This window comes from Notamacropus eugenii, chromosome 5 (assembly GCF_028372415.1).
Source record: "Notamacropus eugenii isolate mMacEug1 chromosome 5, mMacEug1.pri_v2, whole genome shotgun sequence".
Taxonomy (NCBI): Eukaryota; Metazoa; Chordata; class Mammalia; order Diprotodontia; family Macropodidae; genus Notamacropus; species Notamacropus eugenii.
Window position 1 is genome coordinate 273,604,028 of NC_092876.1, and position 15,901 is coordinate 273,619,928.

Genomic DNA, 15,901 nt, shown 5'->3' on the forward strand with positions numbered 1-15,901 from the left:
GCTGAGTCTGGGGGCAGAAAGTAGATCAGCTTATGTTAGGAAATTTAGAGTTTATCTCCCCACAGAATGAATTAGACTGGGAAGTACTGGGATAAACTTTTCCATATAGATGACTGCTGTCAAGGTGGCAATCATAAGTTTTTTTTAAAAAATACTTTTCTTTATCTTGGGATTTAAAATTTTATTTCAGTCTTCTCTTTCCTGAACTTTTTAATTTATTGCTGACTTGCACTGGGTATCTTTGAAGTTGAATTTAGTTTTCAACTCTATTTGAATTTTTATTGAAGATTTTTTTTGGAAATACACTTCCATTAAAAATATCACTTCTATTTTCCAGGGAAGTTCATCACTAACAAAAGTGTAAATTTTAAAATTCTATTATTATTTACAACTTCTTGGATAACTAAATCACATCAACTTAAAAGACAAATTAACAAATTAATTATAAGTTAACATTCTTAAAATATGGAGAGTGAAGACTAATTTTATAACCATATTTTATTGCTATGATAAATACTATTTTACACTTACCAAACTTATATTTAACAAGCAGCTCAACCAGTCAAGGGCCACATGATAAGTTGTTGAATTCAGTGTTAAATTTTTTTTTTTGAAAAGGGCCCACATGTACAAAAATGTTTATGTAGCTCTTTTTGTGGTGGCAATCAATTGGGGAATAACTGAACAAGTTGTGGTATATGAATGTAATAGAATATTGTTTTCCAGGGACAGCAAAGGATATGAGAAATGGCACATTGGTCACAGAGTTTATTCTCCTAGGTTTTCCAGACATCCATGGACTGCAGGTTCCTCTTTTCATAGTGATCTTCCTCATCTACATTTTAACCATTTTTGGAAATGGACTTATCATTGCTATTGTCTGGGCAGAGCCAAGACTACAAACCCCTATGTATTTCTTCCTTAGCAATCTCTCCTTCTTGGAGATTTGGTATACCACCACTGTCATCCCCAAGCTGCTGGAAACTTTTGTGGTGGAAAAGACAATCATCTGTGTCTCCTGCTGCCTGCTACAGTCTTTTTTCCATTTCTTTTTGGGCACAACAGAGTTTTTCATCCTCACAGTAATGTCCTTTGATCGTTACCTGGCCATCTGCAAGCCCCTCCATTACTCTGCTCTCATGACCAGCTCCCTCTGCCTCCAGCTAGCTCTCAGTTCTTGGATGATAGGATTCACCATTGTCTTCTGTCAGACAGTTTTAATTTTTCAGTTACCTTTTTGTGGCAACAACACCATCAACCACTTCTACTGTGATATTGGCCCCATCCTGAAAATGGCCTGTGCAGACACCAGTCTCCTAGAATTTCTGGGTCTGCTGGCAACAAGCCTGATCATACCAGGGTCACTTGCCTTCACGGTAGTTTCTTATATCTGTATAGTGTCCACTATCCTAAAGATTCCTTCAGCCACTGGGCGCCAGAAAGCATTCTCTACCTGTGCTTCTCACCTAACTGTTGTTTCTCTGCTGTATGGAGCAGTTTTGTTCATGTACCTGAGACCCACAGCACATTCCTCATTCAAGATAAACAAGGTGGTATCTGTACTCAACACTATCTTCACCCCACTTCTGAATCCCTTCATTTATACTATTAGAAACAAGGAAGTGAAAGGAGCCCTATGGAATGCAATGGCATGCCAAAAAGCCAGTTACCATGAGTGAGACATGCTATGTGATAAAGTGACTTCAATCAGAGTGACAAGTAGACCCTAAGTTTCTAAGAGTTTATAACTCAGTATCGTATAGTCACATAGGACAATGGAGTAAAATGACCAATCTGTTCTTTGAGAATTTGTTGGCTATGAAAAGAAAGGGATTCCTGGCTCGAATAGGAGAAAAAGCCCAATACTACTTGGAAAAATACTCCCTTCCCCTTAGGGGGCTGGGGTACAACTTGAGAGCTATGAAAGCTTCCCTGATAAGTTTTGATGGTGGTTCATAGGCATATGAAATGAACTAGCTCTCTGTCCTTAAATTAATGAAACTTTTGGGGGCCCAAGGTTTTATATAAGCCAAAGTCTGAAGGTAAACTGTGAGTAGTCCATGGTTAGTGACTCTAAGTGATACCTACCACTGGTTGTATCCTAGGCAAATACTCAGTTACCCAAGCTTCAAACTAGGCAAGAACTTTCACAGAATCAGCATATTAAGGAAACCATTAGGAGTAAATCAGAACCCCTTGTTATTTTATTGTAATTAGTATTCTTTACTATTATCTTATTACTTAGTATTATTATAATATATAAAAAACTGCATTATTTACTATTATCTAATATTATCACTTCCCATTTTAGTGTCAAAGAACGTAGGATTATTGATTTAGAGCTAGAAGAAAATTTAGATATCACCTAGTATAACTGCCTTATTTAACAGATAAGAAAAATTGAGGCCCAGAAAAGTGAAATGATTTGGCCCACATCACACCATTGGTCGGTGGAAAAGCTACAACTAAAATTCAGGTTATCCAACTCCAACAACAGGGAGTGTTTTTTCTACTACGTTACTCAATTGACATATTTTTGATCTATGTTCCATGATTCACACCAAAAAGGTCAAGCACAAGTTCAGTCTTTCTGGTTCAATGACACAAACCATGGTTACTGTGAACATGATGTCACGGATTCCTGCACTGTCCAATTTTCTGTGCAACATTACAGCTCTCTCCAAAATAAGAAGGAATCACACAGCCAACAAAACACAAATAGCACATTACCACCACTCCTTTTTGAATCTCTGGATATTATTTTCCTACTAACTTCTAATGACAAAAAACTAGACTTAAGAGTGCTGAACTAAATCCTGTTTAGATTACTGAGATCTTGAGTTAGTTTGTTGCTGAACAGGTGAATTCTAAAAACTTTCTACCTCCCTACTGGGCTTGTCATTAATTAAAGTCACCTCTGCCACTATAGATAACCAGATTATTCCACTGTATTTGTAAAGATCTTTCAGGAGAGGAGCCAGCCATTCCTTACTAAGAATAAATTGCTTCCTTGGAGGTTCAGGTGTCTTAGTCAAACTCATAGTACTAATATAAGTACTAACTAGTACATAGTACTAACTAGGTCTCTTCTCAAGCTCAGAAGATTGAAGTTCTTTCTCCATAGCCCCTACGCTATAGATGGATGTCTAGCTCCAAATTACAAAACCCTAATATAAGAAAATGTAAACTTAGAAAATAGATATTAGAAGATAATTACTCATACCAGAAAATGGGTCATGACTTTGCAAAAGGATATGACAAAATATTTTAGCTAAGCTGTCCTACTGCATTTAAAATATTCTTCAATTTACTGACTATTCAGGAACTCACATATAGTGTAAAACAAGTTATCCCTCTGGTCCAGGCATTTGCTCTAGCACCTATACATACTATCAACAGGATCCACTCTGTTAACTGCATCATCCTGCCTTTTATACAAGAACTCCTCTCTTTCCATCCCTCATATTGACTTATCTGATACCACCTAGCACATTAACTTGGAAAACATGCACTTGAGAAGTATTTGCAGAATTACCAGGTGGACTGGGCCAGACCCCATAGCCTGAGGAAATCGAGATTGGAATAGGTAATGCTGGCTAAATCACTTTACAAAACCTTAAAGTGGGGGAATGCAATCTGTTGTTTCCCCCATAATATACACCTCTCAGCTGACACAGAGGACGATTCTTAAAGTGGTCAAAGGAAGTACTTAAGTGTTCCAGTGGCTTAGAAACAGAAAGACAATCAAAGGGAAGCAGACACACTCAGTGAGCGGAAAAGAGGTGATAAATACATTTAGCAAAGATACAGAGATTTGTGAGGTGGGGAAAGTCAGAGGGACTGAGAGACAGAATCAGAGACACAGAATTAGAGAGAAACAAAGACAGAGATAGAGTCTCACCAAGAGTCAGGGAAGAGGACGGAGACCCAGGGAGACGTAGCAGCAAATAAACGTAACGATAAAGGAGTAAGGGAGACGGAATCAGAGGGACACACAGAGAGAAGAAAGGGGCAGAAGAGGCCCAAGGAACGGAGACCAAGGAGGACAGCAGAGAAGAGCGTAGAAAAATGCGCTGGGGGTAGAGGGGAGGGACGGACAGAAGCGAAGGGACGATCCGGAGACAGAGGGCAGAAGCAGGCGCAGCGAGGCAGTCGTTGGCACGGGGGCAGAGGCCAGGAAAGAGGCACAAAGGGGCACAAAGAGGCACAGGGGGACACACCAAAGGGCAGGAAACACAGACAGACAGACAGACTAGAGGCCAAGAAGCCGGAGACACGGAGGACGAGGTTGAGACGCCCCACTGAGAGAGACGGAGGTCTCAGACAGGGTCACGGAGAGGGTCGGGGACAGACGACGACGCACACAGAGGCACGCAGGAGAAGGGAGGAGGAGGGCAGAGACAAGCGGAGAGAACCAGGGCCACGAAACAGGTAAGCGGAAAGGGGAGGAAGGACGGCGGGACGCAGCGGAAGGGTCAGTAGTGATTGACAGGCGTTCGAGGGGCAGGGCCAGGCTTGGGGGCGTGGCTACAGCAGGCTTGACTTGTACGCGGGTTGTACTTCCGGTTCGCCGACCTCAGGGCCTCCTCTCTAGGGAGAGCACCAGAGAGACGCGGCTAAGCCTCCTACAGCCTAGAAAGGCTCCAGGCAAGGTTTGGGGGCGGAGCCATCTATGTCTTCCGGTTCCGGGCTCTGCGGCCCCACGTGTTCGGGACCCGTTTGGCCCCGCACTGCTCAGATCCGGCGTCGCCGCTTGGTTCTGGGGTGGGTGGGGGAGAGCCTGGGGAGGAGCTGCCCGAGCTGCCGGAGCCGTGAGTGCAGGCACGGGGGCGGGGAGGGGGGTCCGGTCTGGACCGAGGCTAGACGGACTGGGCTGTGCTAGACTGGGCAGAAAGGAGGGGGAGGGGCAGAGGAGCGGAGACCCGCCCCTGCCTGGCCTCCCTCTCCCCACGCAGTCTGAGAGCTCGGCGGCGGGGAGGAAGGGGGAAGGGAAAGGGGGTCTGTTTCCCTGTTGGGGCGGGGGAGACAGACGCTGGGCTAGCTCTTGGGTCTAGAGCAACTGGTCAGCAGATGACGTTGTGACCCCGGCCTGCGGCTGCCCTGTTCAGCCGTCGCAGCCCCCGCCGGTCCTAAATCCCCTCACCCCAGCAACTGGGGCCTTCCCTGCGAGATCGCTGTCTCGTGGACCCCCGACTTCGGGAGGTGGGGATGGGATCTGAAGCGCCCCCGTCCCCCTCCCAGCGCTCCTTCTTCAGGGCTGGGAGTAGAGGTGGCTCTTCCTGTTCCCCCTTATTGCAGCGCACCCCGTAGCCGAACCTGTCCCCCCCCCCCGCCCCAGTCCCAGGACTTGTCTCTGCCTTGCACTACCCCCCCCGCCGAGCGTTCCTCCCTTTAGCCTTCCTGCCCCCCACCCCCAGTGCCTACTCCTGCCTTGCCCTTACCCCACTCCCTGACCACCCTTCTGCACCCTAGCCCCTGCCGGCCAGCTGTTCTTTCTTCCTCACTCTACTCTGTACTCTGAACCTGGAAAGTTGGGAGGAGGTGAGAAGTGCTTCGAGTTCCTTTCCCAGTTTTGTCCGTGGGAGGAACGCCCAGTGTCAATTCCGTAGGCTTGGGCCTTTGGGGCACCTTTGCAGTTGCACCTTGTCTGACAGGGCATTGAGTTGATTCTGTGCCCTAGCTCTCCACTCTCTTTTACTGACAGTCTAAGTCAATCTTGTTCAAATGACTGGAGCTTGGGGGAGCAGTGTCCCACCCAGCCCACTGAAGTAGAATCTCTACTCGGAACTCGGGGTTTTTTTGTTTTGTTTTAACCACCTGGCTGGGTGGCTCAGGTCAGTCTTGACACTGACTCCAGTAAGGAAGACCCTTGGAGTTCTTCCTTACCCAAGCTCTCCTCACGCCCCATTCTGGGCCGGCCCCTAGGTCTAAAACCACAGAGTACTTGGTAGAAAGTGTGACAGTCATTCCCAGGGCCCGCAGCTGCTGATCTTGGGTAATTTTCTGGAATCTTAAATTTCTTGGAATCGACTGTGTGTATTTGTGTAGGGGTGGGGATGGGGCTGTGAATTTTCTTTCTTTTGGAATTCATTGCTTCTCCATCTTTCTTACCAATCCTTGCCCTCACGGGACACTTGTGACATTCTATATTTACTGTAGTGAGGGAATCTTGGGATACAAACTGTATTCAGATAGAGTGACAGCTTTTCTGCGGCAGATTATTCATTTAACTTGGCCGGGATTTAAAACATTAAACAGTGTCTGTTTCTCTCTGTTGTCACTCCGGTTCTGGTTAGTAAACCTTTTATAACCCCAACTTCTGGGGCCACTGCCCTTTCTTATTAGTTCACCTTTCACCTCCTGCCATAAATTAAGCTCTATTTCAGTCTCAGTACCCATAGCTTCCTGGAGAAGTAGGATTATTTTCTAGCTAGACCTATCAAAACCACCAGTTCAGCCATAGTATTGTGGAAAGAGAAGTAGATTGGCCATGGGGAGATTTTAGTGTTACAGCGCTCCTCTGCCACTACCTTGCTTCATGTCCTTAGACAAGTCACCTAGCCTCTCTGAACCTGTTTCCTTATTTATAAAATAAAGAGATTGGACTAGTTGATGTTTAAGGCCTTATATGCACAGGATCATAAGAGCTGCCTTAGAGATACATGTTCTTCAATCTCAAACTCTTGAAATCCATGCTTCTTTCTGTACAGAACTTCCTGACTTCTTCCCTAGATTCTGAGCATTTAACATGTTATTTACTTCCCATGAGCTGAGCATTTCTTGATTACATCTTTTATTCCCCCTACCCACCCCACCCCACCCCACATTTACTCCTTCTCTGAACCCACAGGATTTCTTTAAAAAAAAAAAAATCCCACTCAAAACTAGTTTCACCTTCTCTGTGCATTGGGACCTGTGTAGTTCAGAGATATCAGCCTCCCATCAGAAATCACGTCTTTCTGATTGCTTTTAGCAAAATATTTGCCAAGACAGCCTCATATAAGCATTAAACACATCCTGTCATGGGGTTTCACATTTGTTCTTTTACCTGTAACACTTGCACATCCACATTTATACTTCCTCAAATCATGTTGGCCCGATGATCTTAGAGCTACTATCCTTCTATAATAGTTAGGAGTAGGAGGGTCTTCAGTAAAAAAAATGTCATGGTCAAAGCTCCCCTAATCAACCCAGCCCTTAAAAAGGAAGTGTCCGCCTAGTCAATTGCAGTATCGTAGGATGTGGTTGGTACCAGCCCTACTCCATAGGCTGGATCAGAGTGAACTGATAGCTCCTCTTTAGGAATTGGTTTTTCTAGATAATAGCTGGGTAACACAGGGGATATCAAGTGTCACACCAGGAGTCAGGAAGACCTGAATTCAGATGTGACTTGAGATGCTGTCTGGGTGGCCCTAGGCGAGTCACTTTTGTTAACATCAATTTCCTCATCTGTAAAATGGGGATGATAATAATAGAACCTTCCCCTGGGTCATCATGAAGATCAAATGAGATAATAATTCTAAAGCACTAAACACAATACCAGGCAAACAGACACTATCTAAATGTTAGGTTTTATTATTATTACCCTACAGTGCCACTGAGGGCTATAGACAGGAGATCTTGAGTGACCTTGTCATGAAAATTGGGGAAGAAGTGGAGGTAACAATATCCCCAGAAAGATCAACTAATTGTGAGTATAACCACTTTGTGAAACTATGCCTCTCCAAATTGACTTTAATTACTTAAGTCTACATCAAAGCCTTAAGCATTATCCTGGAAAAGAAGATCCCTGGAACCAGATACTGTCTCCTCAGGTCATCCCGTTCAGACATGAAGTGCCTGCTCCCCAGCATCTCTTCCATTTGTCCACTTTTCCCCATCCAGAAAGCTTCTACTTTGGTTTAGGCCTTTCTGACCTCACGTGGATTATTGCAGCACCTTCCTAATTTGATCTTTTTGCCTCTAGCCTTTCTGCTCCCAATATGTCCTCCACACAGCTCCAAAATTGCTATTTCTGAAATATATACCTTATTCTTCAACTTAGAACTCAACAGTAGTTCCCTGTTTCCTCTAAGATGAAATACAGACTTTACTTTTTTGTATAAAGTTCCTCCGAAGTATGTCTATCTTCATTTCTGGTCTTATTTTGTATTTTCCCTTCAGTGCATCTCTTCTATGTGAAGGTGGTCTGCTAAAATGTACCCCTTCATTTGTACGTAGCTTACTTCACAGTGCAAGCTGAGGTACCATCTGCAGTGAGTGCTTTCCTGTTTTCTTCCTGCAAACCCAGTTAAAATTCAATGTTTAAAATTATTCTGTAAGGGCAATTAGGTGGCACAGTGAGTAGAGCACTAGCCCTGGAGTCAGGAGGACCAGAGTTCAAATGTAACCTCAGACACTTGTGTATCTGTTCTAGCCTCCAGCAGGATGTAAGCTCCCTGAGAACCGGATCATTCTGTTTTTATCTTTATATCCCCCAGGACCTAACATTGCCTTGCATGTGGTAGGCACTTAAATGTTTGTTGAATTAAATTCTGAGACCTTATACTAGGCTGTGAGGGAGGTAGCATGATGAGTGGAAGCTCTGATCTTGTAGGGAAGATAGGAAAGGATAAAAATATCGATAACACACATTAGGATGCAGGACTCTTACAAAGGACCATGCGTGTGGTTGCAGCCTAGTGCCCATGATAGGAATGACATAAGATTGTTTCTCTTTCGGACACCAGTGTATTAATGGAATAGGGACTGTAAAATCAGTCTTCAAATTCGGTAGATTTCATCCTTACCTTGTTAGCCTTGCCCCAAGAAGAATCCTAGGACAGAGCTGAGAAAACGTTGGATCCAAAATACATTGAGGTAAGTGACCATGTGAATTCTAAAGGCAAAATAAATAGATGTGAGTTACATAGTAGCCATTCCAGAAGTAACAATGTAAATTTCATGACAATAGAAACCACAAGCATCTTAATAAACACTAGATTTTTACACCTTAACAAGATAGGTTGGATAGGAACATATTGCACTTGAGTTTAAAAAAACAATCAGTATAAGTGTTCAAAAGAAACTTATCTAGATAGCAGTTATTATTTAAAAAGTCTGGAGATGGTATTGATTGCATGCTCACTGAGAAGTGAAATCTTAAGTTACGTTAAAAGAAGTGTGTCCAAAATAAAGTGATGATCCTACTGTGTTCAGCCATTTTTTGGTCCTTCTTAGAAATGTTGCATTCCATTCTAGGGATCATGTTTTACAAGTATCTTTGACAAATGGATATTTCAGCCAAGTGGAGGGCAGCCAGGATGGTGAAGGTACTGGAAATCATATCATTTGGGGATAACTCAATTGAAACTACTGAGATTATTAGCCTGAAGAAGAATTATAAAAGAGGGCATAGTCTTATTCTGCCTTACTCCAGATGGTAAAATAGGTACCTCTCTACTGCCAATCCATTGCTTTCCTGCTATGTTGTACTTTTGATTTCTTCATTCTATATACTTTTCTGTCTGTCCTAACTCATTACTGCCTTTAAATAAAGGTAGTCTCTTATTCAACCCTCAAGTGTCATATTGACTTTAATAAAGAAAAAGCAGTAGCCAAGCAGAATTAGAAAAAATGACATTGGATTAAAATGATTTTAATCTTTAACTGACTGAGATCAGTGGGTAGAAGTTTCAGGAAGTAGATGTGGCTCAGTGTAAAGATATTGATAATAATTAGAGCTATCGAAAATGGGAAAAGCTGTCCAGTAAGATAGAGTTCCCTGTTATAGAAAAAGAGTTAAATCAGGGATAGGATAACTTGTTGGAAAACTGAGTATCGTTATGTACAAGGTTAGAGTTAGACTAGGTGAACTCACGTCCATTCCAGCCTCTGGTTTTATGAATTTCTCTACTATTCATTGCTTTTGACAGTCCGTGCCCCTATATTTACCACTCATACAGGCTTTAGACCAGCAAGAGACCTTAGAGGTCATTAGTCCACCTTTTCTTATTTTATAGATGAGGAAATTGAATCCCAGAGAGGCTGAGTAAATTATTTGGTAACATAATGAGGTAATAATAACTAATGCTTATGTAGTGCTTTAAGATTTGCAAAGCACTTTGTGTACTTTTGATCCTCACAACAACCATGAGAGGTGGTAGTTAATATTTTACAGATGACAACCTGATTCAGAGTTTCTGACTTGCTAAGAGTCCTAGATCCTTAAGCATCTTAAGCAGCATTTGAACCCAGATTTCTTACCTTCTCTTAATAAATAGCAGTCAGAATTTAATTCCAAAGCTTCTTGGTGGCCCAGGCTATATTCGTAATCTAAATTATTACATTCTTCAGTATCAAATAACTTCTCTATAACAAGGCTGCCTGGTAACTGATTAGGTGCTCACTGCAAGTATCTGCATCTCTCCCACCACAAACCATCATCAGCCCTTTTCTAGGCTTCAGTTGACCTTGAAGGCCTTGGATTTAATCTCAGTTACCCTTAGACCATGGCAGACACTGCTAAGCCAGAAAAGTATCATGTATGGGCCTGACTTCAGACTGAACTTCCTACCTGGAAATTATACTAACTACATATGGAGGAGTCCCATCTACAGGTTGGCTAACACATTAGTGGGTTTTTCTGCCACAGCATTTCTCACTAAGCAACTGTTAAGTTATAGAGAGGTTGTGTTTGTAACATGTTCTGGCCAACAAAACTGGACTCAGAAGTGCATTCGTTACTTCCCTTTGATAAATGTGGCTTCTATGAAATACTATGGTGTTCTTCATGTTCTTTTTATATCATTTGATCCCTAAACTGGATATCTTCTCTCTGAGTTTTTAAGTGATTTTTTTCACCCATCCTCTGCACCTCTACCCCCAGGGGAGGAGATAAGTTTGACCATTTGTGGAGTCAAGATTGGTCATTGTATTGATCTTAGTTCTAACTGTCTTTTAGTGACCATCTTTTAGGCTTTTATTTTTGTTTACATTATTGTGGACTTTGTGTGTATTATTCTCTTGGACCTGCCTATGTTACTACACAAGTTCCTCTAACTCTTCCATTAGTTCACATTTATTGTTTCCTTTGACCACTGTGCCTGGAGTCAGAAAGACTTGAGTTCAAATGTAACCTCCGACACCAGCTGAGTGACATTGAGCAAAATCACTTAACCTTTGCTTTTACTTTAATCCACTGGAGGAGGAAATGTCAAGCCACTCCAGAATCTTTGCCAAAAAACCCCAAGGACAGTATTGGTGGGCTGTGGTCCATGGGGTCACATGGAGTCAGACATACCTGAACAGCAACAATTTTGTACTACGTTCATTTGCTACAGCCATTCCCCAATCTACAGATATAACTTCTTCTTTTAAAACAGCTGCTGTAAATACTTTTGTGTCTATGATCCTTCTCCCTGTCTTTTAGTTCCTTGTGGTATGTGATGAGTAGTGAGATTCCTGGGTCAAAGAGTATGAAGTCAGTTGAACCAGTTCATATCTCTGTTAAAGAGGATTTGTGCTTCTGTGTAGTTACAACCCCTCGACCAGGGACTAGTTCAGTCTTTTGCTAATTTGATGGATATAAGGTAAAATCTTAGCATTATTTTTAATCACATTTGTCATATTGCTTGGAACGTTTTCTCATGGTTGTCAGTCATCTGCAATTCTTTTGAAAGTTATTTGTTCATATATTTTTATTATATCAGAATTACTTTTGGATACATTTATGTACATCTCTACATATATATGTTTGCATACGTGTGTGTGTATATAATTTACATCAATTTCCCATGTATCTTAGATATGAAAATTTTTCCCATTTGACATTTTTTCTAGTTTCCTTGATTTGTTCATGGCAAAGCACTTCAATCTTATATAATCAAAATCATCCATTTTATTTTTTGTGATATCTGCCACTTCTTTGGTTTTGAATTTTCCTTAATTCTTAATTCTAAAAGGTGCCTTTTAGGCAGCTAAGTGGTGTCGTGGTTAGTGCACTGGAGAGTTAAGAAGACTTAGACACTAAACTATGACCCTGGGCAAATCACTTAACCTTTGTCTGCCTCCATTTCTTCTCCTGTAAAATGATGGTAATAAACAATAATATTATTATAATAATAATAAATGATAGTAATAATAACATACCTTCCAGGGTTGTTGGGAGGATAAAATGATATAATATTTGTAAAGTGCTTTGTAAACCTTTAAGTGCTATATGAATAGTAGCTGTTACTTTCTGGATTTTTTTATGACATAGACTTTTATGTTATATCCATTTGGAGATTACTTGGGTTTCAGATTTTTTCATCAGACACTCAGGTTCATATTGGGCATTAAACAGTGATGGTACAGTGGCTGTGTTTTTATCCCCAGTCTCTTCTCAGTCAGAGTGGGCCTTCCTCCACTCATGTATGCATTCATTGTCCCTCTCCTTCCAGGGCTAATGCTCCACCATGAGATCTACTGTGGTCTCCTTGCATTTGCCAAATATCATCTATTCCTACAGAGGCTAGAATTAAACCTTTAGCCTATGGATCATGGGAGTTAGTCTGACTGATCCTTGGAAAGTCTTTTATTATTATTACAGAACCAGAGGATAATCTGTGAGATATCCAGAGGAAGGGGACCAGAGTAGTTAGGGAACTCAGAACCTTTTGATATGAAAATCATTCAAAGAAAATGGGACTATTTAGATTGGGGAAGAGAAGACTTGGAGAGGACAGGTCGTTGCCTTTGAGTATTGAAAGAGCTGTATTTGGAAGAGGAATTAGAATTGTTTTGCTTAGTTGCATATATCACATCTAGGAGCAGTGGTTAGAAGTTATAAAGAAGAAAATTTCAATTTGTTATAGTGAAAAACTTATTAACATTTAGGATCATATAATATGGAGCTGGGGGGATTGTTTCACTGTCACCTCACCATCTCCCACCTCTCCTTTCTCTTTCTCAACATCAATCAGTTCTTTTTGTCACATCAATGCCAACCCTTTGGTTTCTTCCAAAACCTTGCTCTTTCGATCATTCTCCCCAACTCTTCTCCCCCCTGCTCCCAACAGTTTTCAGACTTCCCTTATCCAGTCCTCTTTCCCTGTTGTCCCCAGGCAAACCCAAATTTCTCCCACCCCATCCTTTACCCTGACTTCATCCTACCAGTCTTTCATGTCGTTATCTTATATGCCTTTCCTCTTTTGACACCCAACTCTTCACACTGGAAATACTAGATTTGGCTTTTGAAAATCTGAGATTGAATCTGAGCTCTGCCATTTATTATTCGTGTGCTCTTGAAGAGATCATTTTAACTTTTCTGGAGTCCAATTTTCTCATCTGGAAAATAAGAATGGACTTCATGGCCAGTCCCTTCCAGTTCTAAATCAGTGATGACCTATGATCCTAAAAAAAGCTGTTTGCACTCATTGCCTCTACTTTTTCAGCCCTTTACCATCTGGTTTCTATCCTCATCACTCAACTGAATCGGTTCTCTCTGAACTTGCCAAATAGGTGTTTCTTGCTAAGTCCAATGGCTTTTTTCCTCAGTGTAGCACCAAGCACCCTCACACATCCAGGATGGCCTGCTGCTTTTCTAAAACGAAAGCAGCTTTTGAGGGGTCAACAATCTTCTTTATCACATACACCAACAGAGAAGATACAAGCAGAGGAAATAAAGACCAACAGATAGGGCTTCTAATTGTCTGACCGTAAGCATGCATACATCACTGATCAACAGACAGATCCAACTACCTGACACATACATACAGTTACCAGAGAGAAGCACCAACATCTGAGTTTTTCAAATGGGGGACGCCGGTGTTTGGGTGAGCTCTTTAACTGCTACCCAGAGTCTCATCTGGCACAGGAACCTTCTTTAAAGGTGTAAGCCCCAAAGTAAAACCTCACCTCAGAGAGAGAGAGAGAGAGAGAGAGTGTGTGTGTGTGTACACATACACACAAAAACTTTTAAGAGCCGGAGGGCTTATGACCTTATGACCTAGTGCCTCATTAATTAACAAAAGGTGTAGGCCTTCCTATAAAACAAGCCTCCCCTAATCAAGCTTCCCTTAATGCCCTCTACCTGAGGCCTATTAATGGGTGGGAAAGATCTCTCATTAACATTACAGTCAAGTCTTCTTTCTTCTTGAGTTCTGAATATTTTCTCCCACCCTAGGTTTTTTTTTGACATTTGTCATAGTTCTCTTCCTGTGAATGAGTGAATAAAAAAACATTTATTAAGCATTTAATTTGTCCAAGCACTGTGCTGAGCTCCAAAACTACAAGTACAAAACCAAAGCTAACCCTTGCCCTTGGGTAAGCAACATATATAGGGGCAGTGTGTTACATTATTATCAGAGACAGTGTTGCTGTAAATAATACTTAATATAGTGACTTGGTCAGACCTGTGTTTTAGGAATGACTGTCAGCTGGCAGCTGTGTGGAGGGTAGGTGGGAGAGGAGAGACTCATTACACCTATTTTACAGATGTGGAAACCTAGGCTAAAGAAGTTCAAGTGGCCTGCCCAAAGGTCACAAAACTGGTATCAGGTCTGCCTGACTCTTGAGTCCTTTGAGTTTTATCTCTCATTGCCTCAGTTTCCATCTCTGCTCCAGACTTCCCCCAATCCTCTGAAATGGCTGGAGTTAGAGAAGGTACACTCTAGAAATGACCAGATCAGCTCAGAGCCTTCAAACTGGTGGAACCCAAGACCTGGGCATCTTAGGCCCATGCTTAGGTCTCCATGAAGGATCAGCTTTCATTCTCCTCCTGCCTCCCCCCAAAAGACCTGAAAGTGATAGAGATGGTGAGTAATAGTATAATAGATTGCTAAACCTCACTGAGGAGCAGTGATGAGAGTTAATTTGATCATGGTCCCAAAACTAGGGAGAGATAGGAAGAAATTGATATGTTTGAAGCCTTGTAGAGGTAGTAGATGGAGAAGAATGAGAAAATTGAATCATGACTAGGGCTTTCCTGAGCTAGTGTTCTGGGAGAGTCAGTCATTAATCAGGAAAGTGGAGCCTGATGGTAGAAGTTCCTCTAGTGTGAATAGGTAGATGTTTGGCAAAGAGGCTAAGCTGTGGAGGAGGTGATGGGAGAAGAAAGACTTCCTTCTTGGTTTCTTTTGCAGATTCATTATCCCATGCTCCACCTCCTCCTACATGGTGGCATGTCCCAGAGCTTGACTCTGGGCCCTAAACTCTGAGTGAGCTCAATTCCCATAGGTTCAACTCATCATCTCTGTGCAGATGACTCCCAGATCTACATATCCAACCTTCTAATTTCTCTTGAGCTCTAGTCATATATGGAATTATCTTAAATTCATCATGTCCAAAACAGAACTCATCTTTTTTTCTAACCCTTACTCTTCTTCCTAACTAACCAGTTTTTTCCACTTACCCAAGTTCATGAACTAGGAGTTGCCCTTGACTCTTGCATCTTTTTTCTACCTCTTCTCCTCCATCCACCCCCATCCAATCAGTTGCCAAGTTTTGTGCTGAAAAGAGAAACTAAACTCTTGTGTTCGCTGATTATTGGGTGTTTGATTTTTTTTTCTACCTCTGTTTATGTTAGAATGGATACATAGGCCTCTCACTGAGTAGAAATGCCTACTTTTATTTTCCTTACCTGGAACCTTTTTCTTTCTTTTCAGTGAGACTTTGTCTTTAGATGTCATCATCCTTTATAAAATGTTTTATCACATTTAACTGAAGGGCAAACAAAAAAAATTTTTTTTCACTCTTTAAGTCCCATAATTATTTTGAGAGAGCAGATTTGGCACTTACCTTATTCTTTTCCCCCTTCTTTCTAGTCACACAAAACCACTTTAGTTCAGGGCCTTCATTTTCTCTCCCTTGGACTGCTGGCAATAGCCTCCTGATCTAGTTTTCTGTCTCCATTCCACACAGCATTCAGATCTATAGTTCT

The 15,901-nt window shown here is 41.8% G+C and overlaps 2 protein-coding genes across 6 annotated transcripts in view; both read left to right on the forward strand.

The window, feature by feature from the left end:
* Positions 1–740: 740 nt before the first annotated feature.
* On the forward strand, positions 741–1,707 carry OR6X1 (olfactory receptor family 6 subfamily X member 1). Its single transcript, XM_072612887.1, has one exon. It carries the CDS (start codon positions 741–743, stop codon positions 1,677–1,679), a length of 939 nt encoding a protein of 312 aa, XP_072468988.1. The 3' UTR covers positions 1,680–1,707.
* A 2,108-nt stretch (positions 1,708–3,815) lies between these two features.
* Positions 3,816–15,901, forward strand: part of ZNF202 (zinc finger protein 202) — a 42,453-nt gene continuing 30,367 nt past the window's right edge. For 3 of the 5 annotated variants that reach the window (XM_072612880.1, XM_072612884.1, XM_072612885.1), the window contains exon 1: positions 4,705–4,811. The gene's annotated coding sequence lies outside the window, so the exon portion shown is untranslated. Of the gene's footprint in view, positions 4,432–4,704; positions 4,812–5,016; positions 7,691–15,901 lie in introns of those variants that run through there. The other 2 variants (XM_072612882.1, XM_072612881.1) reach the window with 2 other exon arrangements.